General features: G+C 48.4%; 1 protein-coding gene across 18 annotated transcripts in view; it reads right to left on the bottom strand.

The window, feature by feature from the left end:
- Positions 1-22321, bottom strand: part of Itpr1 (inositol 1,4,5-trisphosphate receptor type 1) — a 343419-nt gene that overhangs the window by 14353 nt on the left and 306745 nt on the right. For all 18 annotated transcript variants that reach the window (XM_076567490.1, XM_076567491.1, XM_076567493.1 and 15 more), the window contains 5 exons: positions 21086-21281; positions 19286-19378; positions 17997-18136; positions 17355-17520; positions 13603-13763 (listed from right to left, as the gene is read on the bottom strand). In XM_076567490.1, the coding sequence (XP_076423605.1) occupies positions 13603-13763; positions 17355-17520; positions 17997-18136; positions 19286-19378; positions 21086-21281 (756 nt within the window). The remainder of the gene's footprint in view (positions 1-13602; positions 13764-17354; positions 17521-17996; positions 18137-19285; positions 19379-21085; positions 21282-22321) is intronic.

The following is a 22321-nucleotide window of genomic DNA, read 5'->3' as shown; positions in this document are numbered from 1 at the left end:
GCCGGAAGCGGGCTGACCACAAGCGCTCAGGCTCGGCTTAGTTCTTTTCTAGGTAAAGTTGGAAAAGTCCCTGCAAGGAGAAATACCGAAGTTTTAGACACGGGGGTGGCACTGACCAGCCACTTCAACATGTCCTTGACTGGAAAGTGGGGGAGTGTGTGTGTGTGTATGGGGGTGGGGAGCAGAGCCAGGGAGAGGAAGGGCAGAGGCGGGAGTGCAGGAGGCTGGACTGTGTGTTGCAGATGCTAACTGTTCTGAGAAGCAGGTGTTTTCTTTCCAGGTTCAAGTGAAGATGCTGTTCTGAGAAAGACTCCAGAGAATCCATCACCTCCTCAGAGGGAGCCTGCTCAGGTAGAGAATTCTGTTTACTGACTAAACAAGGGAAGGTTACTTCCCAAACTCTTCGTTCTTTTATAGAAAGATTACAACATGATGGGGGGGTGGGGAGGCGGGGGATGAAGGGTCAGCACATGGGTCATGGAAGAGAGGACAAGTTCTAGAAAATGGAACTGTTGCTTTACTCCCAAGTAACCCATCTGGGAAGATTCTAGATGCAAAGGCTATCTCTTCAACCCAGATGACAGCTGCATCTCTATGTATTTTACCACACAAGAGGAGTGACATGATTAAAAGGAGGTATGGGGGGGGCCAGGCTGGAGTTCAGTCTTTACTCCTCAGGCTGCTTAGAGGAGGGGGAGACTGAGGGAATGATTTTGCCAAAGCAGACATGTAGGGTGCCCAGCAGACCTGGGATCAGTTGTCCCTTTGGTGAGCAAGGCTGGGTCGTTTATACCGAAGAAGAAAGGAACTACTCTTTAGAGTGCATTTTCTCTTAATGCTTGGTGACTTTGGAATTTATATATTCAGAACCCCTAAAAAGTACATTCCAACTTGGTGCTGGTAACACCAGTGGACGCTACAGGCTCAGAAGGGAGAGGCCGATGAGGCACGGAGGGTTTTAGGACGGTGAAGTAGTTTGTTTGACTCTGTGATTACAAACCACACATTTGTCTAAACACATTGGCTGTGTAACACCAAGAGTGCTCCTGATGCAAACCATGACTTTCACAACAGTGTCTAGTATTTGTATGTCAGCTGCCACATGTGTGCCTCAGGAGCACACACTTGTAACTGGGCTAACTGGAGAGAAGGAAGGAAGGAAGGGAAGGAAGGAAAGAGAAAGAGAGGAGGTGAGAAGTGATACATGGGAAAATGTACTTCCTGCTCCATTTCTCTGTAAACCTAAGATTGCTCAAAAAAATAAAAAATAAATCAAGTTTGTTAACTGAAAAACAAAATTGACCTTCTACCTGGAATTTCAATTGCTACCCCAAATAAGCTACCAATAAGAACTGAGTCAACCCAAACCACACTGACACTGCTCTTTCATAGTTTCTATACACTTCTACCACAAGTCTGTAACTGTAGGAAGAACAATGGACTGGATCAGAATGTAGGCAGAGATACAGGTGACTTTCTCCATGCACACAGCACAGAGTGAGCTAGCTCATTTAACTCATGGTTTCTCTCTCTCTCTCTCTCTCTCTCTCTCTCTCTCTCTCTCTCTCTCTCTCTCTCTGTCTCGCTTCCTTTCTTTTTTTAAAAACAGATCACCAGCTACTGTATGTACTCGGTGACTACAAGGAAAAAGTGGCTGTGAATGTGTCCCCTAAACTGGATGGTATTGTGCAAAATCATTATAAATCAATAATGCCATTTACCCAAGGTCACGAAGCTCCCTTGGAGGCCAAAGCTGTAACCTAGATAACAACTTGACTCCCACCTAAATTACTTCCTTTCTTTGGGATAAGGTTTCAGAGACCCTGTTTTCTCTTTTATCAGGAGGGCTGTCCCAGCTGCTTACCAGGTGAGGTGTCAGTCTGTCTGCTTCTGAGCTCAGAGTGACATTGCCAAGACAGGCACATTATATAATCCTCAGCTGGGCTGTGGTGACCTATTACCCTTCCTAGACTCAGTCAAGAGTTGTTCTTGGATGATACAGCACAACAAAGACCAGCTCGTGCCAGCAGAGAGAACCGCACCCATTTCTGATGAAATCCCTACCGACAGCCAGCTGCACAATCACCCTTTCAAGTCAATCTGGGGCCACAGGTGAAGGGCTCCCTGGGCACCCAGGGGACTGGGAGAAGGCAGAGTTCACCACTGGGAGTGACACTCCTGAGCACCCAGGGCTGCCACGTTGAGCAAACCAGAGGTCAGAGCGGAGAGGGAGGGGGGCCAGCTGCCTGTGCCAGGCAAGGCAGGGCTGGCCCTTTTGAGACTTAATAAGAAACGATCTGGCAAAAATCCCCCTTTTCCTGAATCCAGCATCCCAGCTGGCTTCTGAAATGCTACTCAGGCAGCTTCCCCTGCATTTTCCACTAGCTGAGAACTGACTAGAACATTCCTATAGTTGTATATAGAGATCTTGGCAATTTTCACATTCTTTCAAGGGTCTATGAGTTTTCAGTTTTGACCTAGTTAGCTGAATCCAGTGTTTTCTTGTTTGTTTTATGCCTACAGTGATAACTAACTTCCTAAAATCCTTTGCTTTGTTTCAGGGGAAAGCACTTCTATTTTGCCTTTGAACAGACACACAGCTGGGGGTGGTGGCACACACCTTTAATCTTGGCACTTGGAAAGCAGAGGCAGGCGGGTCTCTGTGAGTTCAAGGACAGCTTAGTCTACACAGTGAGTTCTGGGCCAGCTGGGGCTACATAGTGAGACCCTGTCTCAACACACACACACACACACACACACACACACACACACACACACACACACACACACACACACCAGCTAATAGAACAATGGTGTTCTTTCGGAGCTCTTTCAACTGGGTTTACAGAACAGAAAACTCAAGACTTAAGCTCTGTCTAGGGTCACTGCTTTGTTGATACTTTGAGGGCAGGCGAGGAACGTGCTACCATTATTACTGCCCACAGAGTTCTCAAGGAACTGAAGAGCTGGTGTGTACTTACTGACCCAAAAGTGGTTTGCAAGGATAGTGCCCCCTCTGAAGAATGCCAGAGCTCACCTATCCGATGCCTATTCCCAACCTCCAGAGTCACAAGCTTGATCACACAGGTTGTCTCTGACAGCGCTTTATAAGTTACGTCATGGAGTTTCAGAGGTAACAAGTACACAAGACACCACCCCACCCCACCCCACCCTGCCCACCGCCATTTTTTTCTTCTGTATGGAACAGACACTAGCGGGAAGGTCTGTGAAGGTGACAACTCAGAGTCCCATCCACCTGTATATCCATCTCTGCACATGTCCTTCCACCTTCCCCATGAGGATCTCTGCAGGCATTCCAGGAAGTGTCACTGTACAAAGACAGGTCTTAAAGGACTGTCAGTGTATGCACTAGAGAAAGACAATCCACTTCGCAGCATTTTTCAGGTGGAGCTTTATACCTCTTTATAGACTTTTTTTGTTTTTGTTTTTTTAAATGGCTACACACCCATGGTAGCAATGACACTACTGCCTGATTCTAGCAGCCAAAGTCAGTACTATCATCATCAAGAATGAGTTACAAACGCAGCTAGGATGAGTGACAGCCTTGTGGACCGTTTGCTGGAGGAGCGAGCAGGAGGGTGGCTGAGTCCATTTTTTGGAGTTCATTAGATCTGTCTTGCTGGGTGATTATGTGTGTATGAATACTGATTGTAGGCATATAAGCGTGCGCTCTCCTGGGTGGTGAAACACTCTCTCCACAGCTCTGTCAAACGTTTGCTGGCACAATTCTCACACTCTGCAGCCTGGAAGCCCAGAGTCTCAGTCAGGTGGTCCCCACTCCCCAGGCCCCCCTGCAGCATTTCATATCCTTTAGGGCAGAGGATGGTTCCTGCTCCCTTGTCTGTCAGAAACCATCGAGCACACAGACTACGGAAAACCCAGAGCATCGCTGGAGCTGCCTACAGAACTGCAGGCCGGATGCCACGTGCTTCCCAACACACAGAAAGGTGTCCACAAAATGCACAGGAAAGAGGCGAGGCGGTGGCCCCACCCCCTGGACCCCAGAGGACAGAACATGTTAGCAAGTTAGGCGGGGAAACTTAAACTCAGCAAGGGCTTTGTGAAGTTGCCACCAACAGGAACCCAAGCTCAGGCGCAGAGGGCGGGGTGAGAGCCTAAGCTGGCTGGCTGGGAGGCCCACTCAATGGTGCTGACACACAGTTTCCAGCCACGGAGGAGTCGGTGCCAAATCCCTCTCCACTTCTCTTTCACCCTGATATTCTTGAACTTGGCCATGGTGTCAGCTAACTCCGGGCGGCGTTCTGGGAATCGTATTTAGAGGGCGGCACAAGCTGTCTCCTCACTTACGGCATCTAAAGGGCTTCCAACCAAGGCTTATGGCCTCCCAGGTTAGGCACAAACCTGTTGCTATGGCGCTGGGGATCCCGAAACATTGATACTGTTGCCCCAGGAATTTATCAAGGCACTCCCTTCCTCCGAGCATCCTCCCTTGATTTCCAGAATCAAAGTCCAAACCCGTTACTGTATGCCTGAATGGAGCAATGCGGTTTCAATGCCACCTTACCAATGCCAGGACAAAGCAGAGCTGGGGAAAACCCAGGCACCACAGGTCAGGGTGAAGCTGGCTGCTGCTCCCTCTACATGGCTAGCAGGGGCTCCACTATCAAGGCACTCTAATTCTGTTTTCCCTAAGGGAGTCTTTCCTGGACGGCTGTGACATTTTATTACACATATCCTCATGCTGGGCAGCCCTTCCTCCAGACATCCAGAGCCTTGATCTTACCTAGCTAGGATCCACAAAAGGCCTCCATGCCAGCCCTTGGACTACCCTTGGCAGAAAGTTACTGTCCCTGCACTGAAGAGTGCCCGTCGGCCCGATTATAGAGCACCCGACCCTCTCAGGTCAAGCAAAGTGCAAGCCTCGGGCCACTTCTGCTTTCCAAGCGAAGGGAGTGACTGACACTCACTTCCCATTCTCATCTTTTAACCTTGCTAGCAGTTGCCTTCTGACTGTTTACTTCCTGTGTCTTCTTATCAGCTACAGACAAACAAGCAGGGGCCCGGCTCTCCTCACGCCTTCCAATTATCTCACCGCGGTCCCTCAGAGACCTTTCATGCCACATACTTTGCTAATACAATTTATTTGCTTGCAACATTTAAGGAGCAGACCTTTTCAGGGGAAAAAGAAAGAAAGAAAGAAAAAGAAAAAAAAAACAACAACCAGATCCTCACCCTGCTTTTTGGATACAAATTGCATTAGGCTTTTAAGGGAAGCATTTTCCAAGAATGCAAAGCTACCGGCCCCTCCCCTGCCGGGCAGAAGCACTCCATTACCTGAGAGGGGATTACCAGAGAAGAGTCCACAGCTGTGAGAAAGAGTCAGCGTGGGGCTTAAGGGATGTCAGATGAGACATTCTCCTGTTTAATTGTCACTGAGTGAAGCTCCTGGGCGTGAGTCACCTGGGTGTGGAAGCTGTCTGCCTGGTGGGTCCGAGGGTTCTGTCTGTACACTCCATTCTCTCTCCCCCACCAGATTTGGCCACCAAGGAATATTCTTCCATGTCAAGTGGAAGCGAGGGTAGTGGTGTTTAGCATAGATTCCCAATGAATTTTTCACAGGAGCTGTACGCTCTCTGCCCCACCTCTTGTCATCTCCACACTCTCTGGCACTTCAGGCGGTCACCTGGGAGCCGTGCTGGCTGTCCACAGCTTGGAGACTTAAACCCCGTCTAACCACAAAGCTCTAGGCCTGCTGATTTATGCATTAGCCAGCCAGCATTACCTAGGAGATCCTCTTTCAGGCTCTCTTCCCTATCCCCCATGGGGCTGTTTCTGCCTCTTTTTTTTTTTTTTTTTGGTTTTTCGAGACAGGGTTTCTCTTTTGTAGCTTTGCGCCTTTCCTGGCACTCACTTGGTAGCCCAGGCTGGCCTCGAACTCACAGAGATCCGCCTGCCTCTGCCTCCCGAGTGCTGGGATTAAAGGCGTGCGCCACCACCGCCCGGCTTTTTTTTTTTTTTTTTTTTTTTTTTTTTTTTTTTTGGTTTTTTCGAGACAGGGTTTCTCTGCGTAGCTTTGCGCCTTTCCTGGAGCTCACTTGGTAGCCCAGGCTGGCCTCGAACTCACAAAGATCCGCCTGGCTCTGCCTCCCGAGTGCTGGGATTAAAGGCGTGCGCCACCACGCCCAGCGCTGCCTCTTTTAAAAATGATTAATTCTATGCGTTAGGGAGACGAGGCAGCCCCGGTGACAAAGGCTGTCGGCTCCTGACCCCCAGGGCCGTGTGCAGGTGCACGCGCAATCCTACCTGCAAGTGTCCCTGGACGTGTGGCCTGGGGCCACCGGAGGCTGAACTGTGGCTCAGCATCTCTGGTCCAGTCGTGGGACCCTGCAGAGGTTGATCTACCTGTACAAGCTTTAGGTTCCCGGGTGTGAACCCGTTTACATCTTGCTGGGTGTAGGATGAACAAGACGCAGGATACAGAGTGTGCGTCTCACACAAGTTGATTAGTGATAACCTAGGACAGGCAATGGTTAGCCAGTCAGCCCTGCCTTTGCCAGGGCAGAGCATCCCTTCCAGCAGCATCAGTGTGCTCCAGCCATTCAAGACACCTGACGAAACACATCCTCCTCAGCCACTTCCGGGTCTGGACCATGCCATCTATCACGGAGGAGGACTCAGAACATCCCAGAGGATACTCTACCCAGTCACCCCACTTGTATTTAGTTCACTCAGAAACACTTCTGAAAAAAAAAAAAAAAAAAAAAAGCCAAGACTACGAGGCGGAATTTCAAGACACATAAGTGAAATCTATGTTTAGCTAGCAAAACAAATCCATTTATTTTTAAAAAGCACTCTTCCTTTTAATGTTTCTTGTGCTTCTAACATTCAAGAAGAATTCAGGCTTCTTTCTTGAATACAGTAGAAAAATGGGCTACTGCGTCTTTCTGGGAATCATGTATTTTATCTCTTACCTGTAATGCCCCCATTAATGTAGTGTTTAAATCCTCCTGGGCAGATAGTTCAGAGTGGATTCCTACCCAATGTCACCGCCTTTCAACTTAACATCTACAGACAAGCACAAATCCTCGGTTCAATGGGCACAGAACAAAGCCACTGATGTAAAAATTATACAAAAGGGCAGGTAGCATGTGTATGACTGTGGAAATGCATACGTAGACCAAGATTAATCAAACTCCTTAGGCCATCACCATGACTGGAGTTCCTAGGAGAAAAGGCAACCTTATTTATTTTTTCCATCTGAGCAGCCAGGGGCTATGTGAGGTCACTCTGCAGTCACAGCTTGCCTGGGAACGGAGGTGATGGAGGCGACATCATTTCTATATATTAAGCTGCATCTGCATCATAGGGGGCAGGGGACAGAAGAAAGTATGTTTCTCCGGTCCCTGGAGTCACAGTACCGCCTTCTCACAGGGGCTGTAACCAAGGGTCAGGTCTACTGGTGAACCAAGAGTGATCCCAGGACTCAATCCCAGAATCCGTGGACCGTTCTCTGAATCCACAGAAGCCCCACCGACACTGGAGAAGGGAAAGGCACAGGGGTCTTTCCACGTAGGGCGTTATGAAAATCAACATGGCTTAGTGACAACGAAGGCGGCAGCCAAGCATCTCCCACACGGATGGAACTACAAGAACGCTCCTGGCAGCTCCTCTGTCTGTCACCCTGTGGCCCTCTGTTTGCTGGCTGCTGTGCTTAGGCCTGCCCGCCAGCTGTTGCCCTCCACACCCTCCTGCCACCCTTCTGGCCTTATCTGTCCAGCCCCAGATGGATGTGTGAGGTGGCATCAATGAATTTATGTACCAGATGCTCAATGGGGCTCTGAGGTCCAATGACTTGTTGGGGATTACATGCCTATGAAGCAGCAGAGCTGGCATTCAGAGCAGGAGCTTCCGTTCCCAAATCCAATCCTTGGGGAGGGATGGGCTTTGTGGGAATAGCACTCATGCAACAAGAGAGGGAGAACTGATGACTAGAAGGAGGGAGATGAGGACTGATGTCATGTGATGCCCGAGTGACATTTAATTTATGGGTGAATGGCTGGGAACTTCTCAAATGCAAGACAGAGTTGTTTCTTTTCCCCCTAGGGATAGCAAGAAATGCACAATTGCTCCTGATGGACAGGACAGGTCTTGTTACCTTGACTGTTTCTTGACTGAACTAGAAAAGGTGATAGAGCTGACACAGTGAGCCTGTCTCCTGGGGGATTGTCTATTTTGAGGAAAGGTCTCATGTAGCCCAGGCTGGCCTCAAACTCCCGAAATCTTGGCTCCACATCCTGAGGGCTTGGATTACAGGTGTGAGCCACCACATGCCTAGCTGTGACGTTTTTATGCAGGTTGGCTATTACCAAAGAGAGACGTGTGCCTTTGGGACACGCATGTAGGCAGAGGGGTCCTATGCCCGCACTCAGGCAACTTCCTCATCCTACCCATCCATGTTCATCCATGGCTAGTCAACTCTCCTTCTCCCTAAATCATACCCCACTAACCAGATGCTAGCTTTGGGAGACGAGGCTCCTTTTCTAGTTCTGTTGCCTCTGTCTGAAAGGTGCAGTCCTTGAGGTACCGGAAGTTCTTTTACCTTCTGAATGGCCACCTGAGACTTTCCACTTGGTCTCCTGCATGGCCTTTTAGCAGCTGTGACTGAGCAGATCTTCCAGAAGCTCTGTTATTTTAACCAGTAGGCTAAAGGAGAGCAGCGGAAGATTTAAGCATCATCTTCCCGTATCAGGCAAGTGGTGCCCTTCTTGCTGACCACATACCACTACAGAGCCTTCTTCAAGTATTCTTTCAAAGACATGCAGTGTACAGAAGGGAGTGGCCCTGCCAGGCTTTATCTTCCATCTCTGAGAGCAGTCCCCTTTCTGTCCTTTCCTCTGCAGTAACAACAGCGTCCAAGGGTTGACCTGTCACACAGCTTGGTTTCCCGCCCAGGATCAGTGAATAGGAGGCTTGCCTCAGAGGAGACGCTGGGGAGGCCTCTCCTCCTGACTGAAGCAGCTTCCACATAGCATGAGCTCATGGGGTTACAACACAGGCCTATGACCTGCTGCACTATAGCTCTGAGGGCCCAGGAGACTGACACCCCGGTCTGGTGAAGCTGAGCTCTCTCGGATCCTGTCCTGCTATGTCTAACTCTCCACGTCAGGGAATTCATGTGGCACCAAGCTGAATCACCACTCCAAACAGCACTGGCAAAAGGCTTTGGCTGGGGGCTCTAACACTCTTCTGTGCCATCTTTAGACCCAAAACAACAGGCTCCCCGGCTGTGCGGACATTCAGAGCTAAGAACCCTTGGACGTGCTAGATTTGATGCTTTCTGACAAGACAGCTCATCTCATCAAAGCATGGTGCAGACAGAAAGCACAATGCATGCCCTGGTCCTCCGAGCATTAAATGTAGAGGACTCTGACCAGGCTGTGTGGCAGCCAAGGAGTCACTCTGGCTTTTAATCCCAGTCAAGTGACTGCTCACAAGACGTCAGTAAGTCTCCATGATTGAGACAGAAGCCCAAAGGGCCCCAGACTTTTCTATGACCATACTCTAAGGTAATTAACAGAAAGTTTCACAACCAGCCCTGGAAAGATATAAAGACCGAACACAGCCAGATACTTGAAAGAAAAGCCCAGGTCACCATGCATGCATGTGGCAATGGGCAGGCTGATAAAACACGGGCTTATTTGCCAGTGTCAACCACTGCAGGAAGAGAATCAGAGGGCTGATGTCCCATTAGAGTGTCCTGACCCTGTGGGAACTGGCTCTGAGTCTGTCTGCTCCCACCTGACCAGGTCTCACCAGCACTCTGCCAGCGGCCTCCCACCCAAGTGCTACAGGAGGTGATTTCTGAAACCCACCTTAACACCTTCTAAGCTAGGTGTGGGCAGGCACTGACCCCAGCCTTACTTTCGTCTACATCTGTCCTGGTTCTAGTACCAATGAAGTGCCACCCAAAGGCTCGTGTGCTAGACTTGTTCCCCAACTGCAACATCTAATCATTGAGAAGTGGCTGCAGTTAGGAGCATTATCTTAATCAATGGATCAATCCTTTGGATGGCATCGTTTAAAGGTCGAAACTTCCAGAGGTAGGGCCTAGTTGGAAGAAGTAGGTCACTGGGAATTTCACTGTATTTTTTGGTCTCTCTCTCTCTCTTATGTGTGTGTGTGTTTGCCCATGTGAACTCACCTGGGCATGGAGGCTGAAGGTTGTCAATGGTGTGGTCATAGCTAGCTCTAACTGCCAACTTTGGCACAGCCGAGAGTCACCTGAGAAGGAAGTCCCAATCAAGGAACTGCTCAGGTCCAGTTGGCCTATGGGCATGTCTAGGGGGCATTTCTTTGCTTGCTAATTTATGCAGGAGGTCTCAGTAGCACCCATTCCTGGCTTGTAATCCTGGGCTCTAAGACAGCTAGTTAAGTCTGAGCCTGTGAGGAAAGCGGCAAGCAGCACTTATTTCTCTCTCGCTTCTGTTTCAAGTTCTTGCTGGAGTTCCGGCCCTTGATTTCCTCACTGATGGACTGATCTGAAAGTGTGAGCCAGAGAAGCCCCTTCCCTTTGGTCTGTGTTGTAGCACACAGGCAGAAAGACAACGGGACCGGTTGTCCCCTGCTGCTCTCCACACTTTTGTTGTTTTTTTTTTTGAGCCAGGGTCTCTCATGGACCCTGCTGCTCATCATTGTCTAGCCCATCCGGCCAGCAAGCGCCAGGGAGGTGCTTGTCTCGGTGGCCCCAGCCCTGGGGTTACAGGCACGCCCCACCGAGCCTAGCTTTTAATGCAGGTGCCGGGATCTGAACTCAGGTCCTCAGGCTCGCACAGTAAGCACTCTCCTCACTGAGCCACCTTCCGGGCCCGGAATTGGCCTTTAAAGGATGGCATCTCTTTCTGTCCTCTGGCCTCCGACAAAGTTGCTCAGCCATACCCTTCCCCCACAACGCTCTGCTCCACCACAACTCAGAAACAAGAGAGCCAGCTCGCCATGGACCAAGGCACCTGAAATCGAGCCCAAACAAACCCCCTTCTTCGGCTCTTTAGCAGGCATGTGTTACTGAGACGACAGACAGAAAGAGCCACACCAACCCTCACTCCTGAGGGCTCGTCCCTTCTCTCTGCTCACCCGGGGCTCCTCTCTCCTTTACTTTCCTCCTTTTCAGAAACATGCTCTGCTGCTTTTTCCCCCCTTCCCACCCCAGACCAGTCCCCACCCCAGTGCCGCATGCAGGGTAGTTATAGTGACCAGATCCAATGCTAGACGTGCGAGAACCTTACAAACGGTGAGAGCTGCATACAGAAAGCATGGGCGAGGTTTTCCTTCGGCAGTCACATGAGCTGTCTCGATTGTCGTCTCTGTGTGCGCACGTGTGTGTGTGTGTGTGTGCGTATACAGGTCAGAGGTTAATGTCAAGTACCTTCTATTGCTCTCCATCCTTTACTTTCTTTTTCTTCCTTTTTATGTGTATGACTGCTTTGCCTGCACATCTGTCTGAGCACCCACCTGGTACTCAGAGGCCAGAAGTGGACACTGGATCCCCCCCCCCCCCCCCCCCCGGAGTTACAGGTCAAAGTAGCAAGTGTTCTTAACTACAGATCCATCTCTCCAGCCCCTCATCTCTTACTTAAAAACATGCATTTACCATTTAGTTGTTTAGTTACTTTGTGTGTGCACATGGCATGTGAATCAGCTCTCCTCCATCCATGTTGGTCTGAGGAAGTAAACTCGGGTCATCCACCCTGGTGGGAGGTGGCTTTCCCCACGGAGCCATCTTGCCAGCATCTGCACGAGGTTTTGAGACACAGCCTCTTCTTCAGTGCAGACGTCACTGGTTACCTAGACTGGCTGGCCAGGGAGCACTAGGGATCTGCCTGTCTGGGTTCACAGGCTTGGGCCGCCAGGTTTGGCTTCTCCACAGGTGCTTGGGGCCTGAACTTGGGCTCAGGAACCCAGTACGGCAAGCACTTTGCCCACTGAGCCAATTCCCGAGCCCTCGGATGGTAACTGCTTACATCAGTGTATTTTCTGTTTTCTGCTAGAGTCTCACTACTCAAAGGGTGAGTCACAGACTTCCAGTGCTGGCACCCCAGGAAGGCTGGTGGTAGAGGTTAAAAATCGTGGCAGTGACTGCTGAGTCAGAACTGGGATTATAACTATACCCCCAGAAGATTTCTAAGCGCATTAAAATTTACGAAACGTGGATTACACCCTGTGGTGGTTAATACTGACTGTCAACTACAGGATCTAAGATCACCTTGAAGACAGACCTGTGAGTGAGTTTCTAAACTTGGTGAAATGAGATCAGAGGACCCACTCTAAATGTGGGTGGCACTACTCCACTGGCTGAAATCCTGGATGGAATAAAAAAAGGAGAAAGCAAGCAGAGATCAGCATTCATGACTGTGGATACAATGTGACCAGTCGCCTCTCACTCCTGTCTTCATGCCTTCTCTGTCATGAAGGACTGTAAGCCAAAAGAACTCCTTCCTCCCTGAAGCTGCTGCTTTTCAGGTATTTGGTCTCAGTCACGAACGGAGTAACTAATTCAGACCCTAAGGATGTTAAGGTACATATGGCAGTTCCCCCTCCAGGAAGCCTTGGCGCTTGTAAGGCTTGGGATACAGGAAGTATTACCAAGTGACTGTGGCACTTCGTGCAGTACGGCTCAAACCCTCACCACCGCTAGTGTGTGAGTGCCGCTGCTTACTGGGACAGACTGATTTGAACATCATTCTATGGAAAGTCTGAACGTCACACACACATAGAAACCACAGCAGAGCACGGTCAGGGAAATTCACTGTCAGGCAGAGCACTCCAGTCCTTGGCAACTGGGAGGGCAACCAACCCTGGAGCCTCTTCAAGAGCCAACGCCCCAACAACGCCCCTTTCCTGCGTGAGCCCAGGCTCATCCACAAAGGGTCACCTGCTTTCACAGTTCATGCCTCCACACTTTGTCCCACACCCCTGCACATTCTAATGAATCTGGAAAGCACATGTCATAAAGGACAGCTGGCTGGGGACTCATAGCACACGTCTGGTGACTCCTCAGAGCCCTGCTGGAGAAGAGTGGTCTAAAAATCTGCAGCAGCCACTTTTCCGCCTTGCTGGCACACAGAAATACACACTTCCTATCAGCAGGAAGATTCATTGGGGGCTCAGATTCTTTCCCTCATATGATCCCTCCCAGATAATTAGCAGAGCACTTCCGAGAAGGCTAGGTTGAGCCCAAACAAACAAGTCATGCTGAAAACTATACCTCCCGATTATTAGGTGTGTAAGACACTCTAATAATATCAAGAAGAGAGGCAGACTGACAGATACTAAGCTGGGAGGTGGAATAGGAGGTAGGCTGAGACCCCAGCCCCAGTTGTTAGACGGCCCCAAGCTGATTTTCTTCAAGTCTCAGCGTCCCCTCCTTGGGAACAGGTGGACCGTGGTTAGCTCGGGATGAGCCTCGGAGAACATGGCTGTACAGAGCGCTGACATCTCAGTCAATAGGTCTTGGGTATGTGTTTGTCTACAGGTGCCAGAACCATACTGTGAGCTAAGAAGACAGAGCAGTGGTTGCCATGGCTGCCCTGCTTTCAGGGCCCTTCGGGGCATCTTTTCACTCACCCTGATCATCTCGGCCACGTAGCTCTCTGGCCCGGTGTATTCTGTGGAGTCCTTCACTTTCACCAGCACGATGAAACACAGATAGTGCCACATGTTGTGTTCTTCTTTGATGTGCTCTTCAAAGGTGACAGTCTTATTGTCAAACTTGTCTCTTTCTAAGCCTGCACAGGAGACAGAACATCCCAGATCGCAACTGAGCAGTCATGGTGCAGGAAAGTCAATACAGCCAGTTGTCTTGATTTATCTGCATGCAGAGTTGGAGTCTGTTGGCTTTGAAGGGCACTTTCATCATAGTACAAGGACCCAGGCTGTGATCTGACTCACCGGGGTTTATTTTATTCTTATGTTTTGTTTTGAGACAGGGTCTCATGTAGCCCAGGCTGGCCTCAAATGCACTATGTAGCCAGAGGATAACCTTGAATTCCTGGTTTTCCTGCTTCAAACTTGCAAGTGCTGGATTTACACATAGGCAATACCATGTGAGGATCCCAGCTGGGTCTGAAAACCCCTTCTACCGTTTGCTACTGGCTACTGAACTTTCAGGTGCCATGGCTGCCTCACTGGTGCATGGGAAACCTGCCTTCCAGGTTCCAGGGTGAGGACATGGGGACAAGAACCTGGGGCTCAGACAGAGGAGATCAGTGAACTTCTCCTTTCTCCCAGGAAAATGTCAAAATGCAGACAGGGCAAAGGGAACTTTAAGCCAATTTCAGATGCTGGATGGCAATTATATTTTGCAGAGGTCTAGGTTAGCCATCATGAAATTAGAGTTGGGGAAATAAAGAAATATATTTCAGGCCATTAGTGGGATTTGGATTCCTCATGTTAAAAGAAGGGAACATATATACAGAGTAAGGAGGATGCTATAAACACTGTAATGCTGAATTAGAATTAGAGGTAGCCATCTTTTTGTTATATATATATGAAACTAAAGAAACAGATGCGGGTGTGTGCAGATCCGTGTGTCTCTATACACACACACCAAGGTATACCCATACACTAGCCCATAGATCTATAGCTTAGGCCTGGAGCAGTGGCCACCAATGGGAAAGAGGACTCTGACATGGCTACTAAATGCCCATTTTACTATGAACAACTGGGGCATGTGGAGAAATGGCTGATTGTATGGCTGGGTCAGGGAAAGCACAGGTCAGAGACCAGAAATTCTGAACCTGCCAGAAAAATATAAAATGTACAAAAAAATATGACATGACAGAACACAGAAGCCAGCCTGAGTGGTTCTCATTGGCCAAATCCACGGTAAACGGAGCATCAACATAGAGTCAGGTACATGGCACCTACCTGTAATCACAATAGTTGGGAGGGTGAGGCAGGAGGACCACAAGTTCAAGGCCAACCTAGGCTACATAGTAAGATGCTACCTCAAAACGAATGAACTGAATAAATAATAACAGAAAATAAATACACAATGCAGGACTCATCACTGGATACTAAAGCTGGGCTGAAAGTCCAATGTGTGGAATACTGAGGTTAGTTACAACGTTTCCAAGCATCCTGCCACACAGTGACTTTCTGACCAGGAAACATGGCAATTATGTCCTTAGCCAAGAGATCAAAGTGAGTATCAGCAGCTCTAAGAGGAACAGCTCAACGTGTCCCTGGTCTGGCATACTGAGAGGGATAGAAGAGCATGTCTTTGATAGTCGCATAAAAATGCATAAGCTCAGCTCTACCACAAGGGAGCTTCCAAGAAACCCAAATCAAGGGACATCCTATCAAGTAAGTGCCTTAGAGTCCTCAGAAATGTCCCTGGGTTAAGAGGGGTTCTGAAGGCAGAACGCCATACATGGCCTGGGGCTTTCCAAGGATACTAGAATGAAGGGCGAAGTTTTTAAATTAGATAGGCAGATTTGTCTCTATTTTAATTTCCCAGTTTTAGTAACCACATTGCAGCCATGTATGAAAAGGTTCTTGTCCTTAGCAAATACATACTGAAATGTTTGGGAACATTTGGGCCAGCCACTGACATTGAAATGGCTCAGAAAAACTGTGTGTGTGTGTGTGTGTGTGTGTGTGTGTGTGTGTATGTGCCCGAGTGCATGTGGGGCTTGGCTCGTGTGTGAGTGTGTGCTGTGTGTGTGTGAAAAAAGCTAAGGAGAACTAGTGCTAACATTTGGGGAATCTTAAGAGCAGGGAGAAATTCTTTGTACTAGTTTTATGACTTTTCTGTAACTAAAATTATATTAAAATAAAAAGCTTAAAAAATAGGTCTTAAAGAGGCTAAAAATTAAATAATTTAAATGTTCAAAAGAAAAAAAACGTTCATTTTTTTTTTGGTATATATATCTGGAAGGAATTCATAAATTTAGTAACTATATTATGAATAATCCTGAAATGATTACTCAGCTTCTAGATTCCCACATGATTAGTTTGCATTTCCATATATTTCCCCGTAGTTATAATTTTAGTGACATTTTTGGTGCCCCAGGAACCTATTTTTATTTTATGTTATTTTATTTTTGAGAAAGGGTCTCATATAGCTCAGACTGGCCTTGAACCCATGACCCTCCTGGCTCGGCCTCCTCCTGAGTGCTGGAATTACAGGTGTGAGCAATTGTTTCATGTAGCAGTCCCCTACTTAGCCGGCAGCGTGACGGGGGCTATGCCAGGAGCCTATCCAAGGCCCCCCTCCTGATTCTCACAGTGACACAGAGAAGTGCATGGAAACACCACCCACTTTGTGTGAACTATGGAACTATGGGACACAGGTGCATGGCCAGTCGGCTGCTGAGCCTGGGTGAGAGCCAGGTATGACGCACCAAGTCCAAGCCTTTAACTTTCACCTGACTATAAGAGACCTTTTTCTTTCTTTCCTTCCTTTAAAAAAATAAATTAAAATAATTTAATTATTTATTTTGAGACAGGGTCTCACTGGCTATGTAGACCAGGCTAGCCTCAATTTTACAGAGGCTTGCCTGCCTCTGCCTCCTGAGTGCTAGGATTCAAATAAAATTACACCATCCCTCAAACTCACGGCTCTTTATCACACACATACACACACATCATATCCATATATGATAAATATATAGACATAACCTACTGAGTCTATAGGTATTGCTTATATGTATGTGGATATGAGTTCAGGTGTCCAGGGAGACCAGACGTATTGGATCCCCCGAAGCTGAAGTTACAAGTTCATATGAGCCACTGCCTGATTTGGATGCTGGGAGTTGAATTCGGGTTATGTGCAAGACACAAGATTTTACTAGGTAGTCTCAGTCGACCTGGAAGTTGCAGTGAGGTCAAGCTAGCACTGAACTCACAGCAACCATCCTGCCTCAGCTTCTCAAGTGTCATGATGACAGGCAGGTGCCAACATGCCCTGCTCTGATGGTATTTTTCCACTGAAGCCTGGTCCTGCCAGGAGAGAACACATTCTCAGGCTGCAGCTGGACTACAGCTTTCCTTTCTAGTTGATTTGGAACTGGACCAGGGGACTCTCAGGATGCCTGGATACAGAAAGAACATGGCATACATTTCTACTCTCCAGAACTTAATTCCTTAAGGCAAACTGGGAACTACTGCACAGAATTTATTGGCTTTCCAGATACTCCCCAGCAGAAGAGAGGGCTAACAGAACTCTACTGTTTGCCAAGAGACGGCAGAGATGGGACAGAATCAAGTGAGTGTCCCAGCCCGGAGTCTGTTAGGTACCCACTCCGTCGCCATGTGTCCACATGCTCAGCCAGGCTAGCCGGTGGCATGCTTGCCTGAGTGGGGTGGATACTCACCACAGATGAAGCATGTGGTCTTTAAGATCTCTTCCTTCTTCTGTTTCTCACTCCTCAGGTCAGCAAAGGTGTCGATGATGACCCCAAAAATCAGGTTCAGGACGATGATGATGACCATGAAGAAGAACAGCAGGTCGTAGATCACCCTTGCGGCAAACAGAGGCTCCTGCAGATGAGATGGCACACTCAGGCAGGGCCCTCACTGCCCTTCGCTCTGAAGAGGTCAGCTCTCAGCCCCAGCTGGACAGCTGTCCACTAGGGCAGGGGTTACATTGGGCATCAAACTTTAAAACCCCCAACAATGTCTCTTTTTAATCCCCTGGGTCTGTACTGCGAATTCTCCAGGTGCTGGAGGAACACAACCAGGAAGGTTCTGTAAGTGTGTTGGGGTGGCCAGGTCTACTATTAAAGCAGACCTATGTCAAGGGAGCAGGGAAACATGAAGCGGTCGTGGAGCCTTAACATGCTTTAGTGGGCATGTGTGGGGAGGGGAGGGGCACTGACTAGCTTTTGCACAGTGGCTTGTCACACTCCCAGCTCATCCTCCACACTGACAGTTTACACTCAGCACCACCACAGTGCACCCCCACTGCCCGCCCCCGCGCACCCCTGTGCCCTTTCTTTCCCTCGGGATCCGTTTACCTCTTTGGATGGCTTCCTGAGCACATCTCCTACTCCACCCCCACTTCGCAGCCCGTGACTCAGAACAGTGACGATGCACATGAGCAGCGTCTCACACGTGTGCTCCTTGTCCTGTTCCGTTTCTTCTGCAGGGAGCAGCTCTGTGAGCAGGGCGAGTCACAGCACAGTTAGGACAGGAGGGGGAAAGAGACACTGCGATTCTACAATGACGTTTCCCAGATGCCATCTCTCTCTAGCCGGCAGGCCCGAGAAATAAAACTAAGGAATTAAGAGTCAGGCGTGTGCTGTCAGAATTCGAACAGCGCTCTTCCCACTACACAGCCCTGCTAACTTCTCAAGCTACGTCAGTACTGTCCTTGCTCCACAGAGCTTCACACATCCCCTATTGTTTGAAGATGGTACACTGTAGTCCTCCCTGCAAACACAACAGCCTTTGGCCTAAACTAAGAAGAAGGCGTCTTGCTTCTCAGGTGAGTTATCTGCCAGGTTCCCAACTGCGCATGCTCAGAGGACGGACGCATGGCTGGATCTCACGGTGGGGCCACAGCATCCACGGCTGTACATTAGAGCCTGTTTATCCCGCTTTGCAGTCTGCTCTGCTTCCTTCTCTCTGCACTGCTGAAACACAGACCTCTTTCTCATTCTGTCATTCTTATTTATTTATTTTGTACTACTGGAGACTGAATCCAGGCAGGACCTCACACACGGTAAGCCAGTGCTCTCCCACTGAGGTGAATCGCCAGCAGCACCCGATTGTAGCTCCTGGGCATCCTTTAACATTTCACCCATGGAGCTTGCCATAAGATCTATCGAGGGTCTTTCTGGAATCATCTCTTGCTGCTTCCCTTGCACAGGGCCATTATCTCTTTGAAGAAGTTTTACCATTAAGACTTTTGAATACCCCCCTCCCCTCCTTTGCCTGAGAATCCTTGGTTTTCGTTGTGGCACCTTTACCTCAATACTCTGCTGGCTGCCCAGCCTCTAAATGGCATCCTTACTGAAGCAGCATTTGGTTCCACAATCACTCATTTGCCCCTCTCCCTCCGGCTCCATTGCTATTTCCCACAGAACCACATGGGCCTTGTCCACCGTGGGCACTCAAATCAGCAGCTTGTTTCTTTGCATGTGGTTTCCTGTTCTGTTCATCTCCCCCACTCTCCCAACTTTCCCTCTTCGCTGCTGGCCTCTCTCCGGAGCAGTATTTCTGTTTTAATCTGCCCGGACACCACCTGCCTCAGTTGCAGAAGGAGTAAGCACTTCACCTGGGGCTAGCAGCGACGCGGTCCTACCTTCTTTGGGTGCAGGAGAGGTACAGTTCTCCCCTGTCTCCACCCTGCACACGTCGGAGTACAGGAAATCGCTTGCCAAGCTCTCGCCAGTTTCTGGGAAAGAGAAGGGAGTTTTGTGATGAACAATCTGGCAGCATATGGTTAAAATGTTTGAAGTCCCCAGTTCACGGCTGATTAAACAATCCTTTACATAAATAACACCCTCCAATACTGCATATAAATTCAAAGCACAGATGCAATTTACACTTTTATTTGGTGAGCTGGATGGGAAAAAAGCCAGAAATGTCAAGTTCTGTAGGCTTACTAACAGTATCACACTTAAATAGCACCTCTCTGACTTTAGAGATAAACAGCTGAAACTCTAAGAGAAATACTACTGCCTGTACAGATTCCGGCAAGATCTGGATCATGCCTGCACGGGAAGCAACGTGGGCGAGCATGGCACCCCGAGGCCCAGAACCCGAAGGTAGGTGACATTGAGTGCCACTTGATGTCAACCAAAGCCTGAAGTCCCACATCAAGATACACAATTGGGGGAGAAGGCAGCCAGGCGTGGTGCATCAGGGTCGGTTTAGTTTGTCCCCAGGACTCAGACAGCCTGGCTACCTTTAACCAGGCGCCTTTCACTAAGCATTGGCAGCCATGCTGAGAAAGAACACCTAGGCATCATTTAACTATTGATCATTGTCATTTGCAAATAGGAAGTCACTTTCAGTTTTGTTATACATACACGAGCTCACTGTAAAACTTACACTTAAAAAAAAAAAAGCCTTAGGGATAGCCACTGCTAGCAAGGTGTGGGTCTGCCTGCCTACACTAAATATATAGTCAAGTACGGTGGGTACGCATATGATCATAGCACTTGGGTGGTAGAGGAAGGAAGAGGAGCTCAAAGTCATCTTTGGCTACACAGTGAGTTCAAGGCCAGCCTGAACAAGACGACTTCCTGTCTCACAAAACTCCACACACAAAACAATATATAAATGTTTCAATTAAAAGTATGATCTAGCCGGGCGGTGGTGGCGGCGCACGCCTCTAATCCCAGCACTCGGGAGGCAGAGTCAGGCGGATCTCTGTGAGTTCGAGGCCAGCCTGGGCTACCAAGTGAGCTCCAGGAAAGGCGCAAAACTACGCAGAGAAACCCTGTCTTGAAAAACAAAACAAAACAAACAAAAAAAAAAAAGTATGATCTTACTGTTGCTATTCTGTGTTTTCTCATGTTATCAGTGTTTGTCCCTAAAGGTTCATAAAGATGTACCCTATGCGTGGGGTACCCCACCTCACAGATGTGGGCCTCAGTCCAGTGGGATGCCCTGTTATATTAAGATGGCTCCCAACTTCGCACTGCAGTCCTGGATGTCTGCTTTTTTCACACACTTAGCAGGTTTTCCCCACAAGTATAAATTACCAGAAGTAGGTTCACTAGGTCAAGGGGATGCTCTTACTATATACAGTCAAAATGCTTTGTGAAAAAGTTGTGCTTGTTGAAAATATGGCATTAGTAAATTATTATTATTATTATTTTTGTGGAGAACCTTGCTACTATGTGGCCTAGGCTGGCCTCTAATTTGCACCAATCTCAGCCTCCTGAGAGTTAGGATCAGAGTATGTACCAGCACACATGCATGGGGTAGTCACTGACCCTTACCACCCAGTACTTGGCATCACCTTTGAAATAACATGAAAATGACCTATATTCATACTTCATAGGGAGATATCTGTCTTCTAAGGTCATGCATTTACTCTAGTCCAGTCATAATCCTGTTAGCATTTAAAAAGACAAGAGGATCCCAAACCCACCTGGAACAGCTGTTTCATTGGGCAGCCTGTCTACTTCCAAGATAAAATCATCCTTGAAGAACAGATAGCCCACTATTGAGAACAGGTAAACCAGGATCAGAGCCAGGACTGCTGTCAAGATGATGGACCGTCCATTGCGGGTGACACTCTTAATGACATTAAGCAAAGTCTCTTCTCGGTACACTAAATCAAAAAGCTTCAAAAAACAAGATGAGAGAACAATATTTAAGAAGCCTGTGTTTAGGTTTAGAGCGGCATCATTTACTCTCTTGGAAATTCAGAATCATTCTATAATTTAACACATAACATGTTGCCTGTCTCCACAGTGAGAACTGAGATGGGAAAAATAAACATGGAAGAGGGGGTGGCAATCAGTACCAACTTCAAACAGCACACAAAACAGGTTAGAGGTTCCAGAAATAGAAATGGGAGTTTCACAGGACAAGGGGGAGGAAAGGAATGAGGGAATTGGCGTCAATCTATCTAGAATCTAATTTCTGAGCTTATCCAAAGGGCCAGCTACTCTGGTACCTCCTCCAGGACGGCCAATATCTAGCGGTGAAGGCAGCCATGTTACATGCTAGTGCAAATTGCTAGAGCCTCTCGGCTGTTGAGGCTCACATCTTAGCTCAGCTACTGGTAGCCACTGGGTCTTGGGCTTTGTTCTGTTCCCAGCCCCAGCTTCGGTTTTCTCTTTTGTAGACTGGAGGATGGAGAGTTAATGTGAAGAGTAAACAAGCATCATATATACAGCGCTTAGCACACAGGCATACTTATATGCTGTGCAAGTACTGTAAATGGCAATCAACAACTTCCTATGAAGAAACTGGAGCAGAGTCACATAGTATGGTTGCAAGGATATCCACAGTGGAGACATACCAGGAAGCCTAACCCCTAAATCTCCTCCTCTACTATAGGAGAGACCTCTGAAGGTCACACTGGGTTCATACATTGGGCCTGACCCCTAAGGGACATGCTCTCTTCATGAGGAAGACAGGATCCTTGAACATCTATGTAGGCATTAGAGGATGCCAGGTAGATTGGCTTAAGTACAGGTAACTATTTCGCTGGGAAGCAACTAGAAGAGCGCTCTGGAGTAACTCTTGGACTTAGAAACCTTTATTAGTATTCCTATGTCCCCATGCTGGGAGCAAACTTTTTATCCTCCTGCCTCAGCTTCTTGATTGTCTAGGATTATAGGCACATGCTGTCACGCCTGGCTGAAGGCTAGCTTTT

Source organism: Peromyscus maniculatus, chromosome 3 (genome assembly GCF_049852395.1).
Source record: "Peromyscus maniculatus bairdii isolate BWxNUB_F1_BW_parent chromosome 3, HU_Pman_BW_mat_3.1, whole genome shotgun sequence".
Classification (NCBI taxonomy): Eukaryota; Metazoa; Chordata; class Mammalia; order Rodentia; family Cricetidae; genus Peromyscus; species Peromyscus maniculatus.
This window is presented reverse-complemented; position numbering and strand designations above follow the sequence as displayed.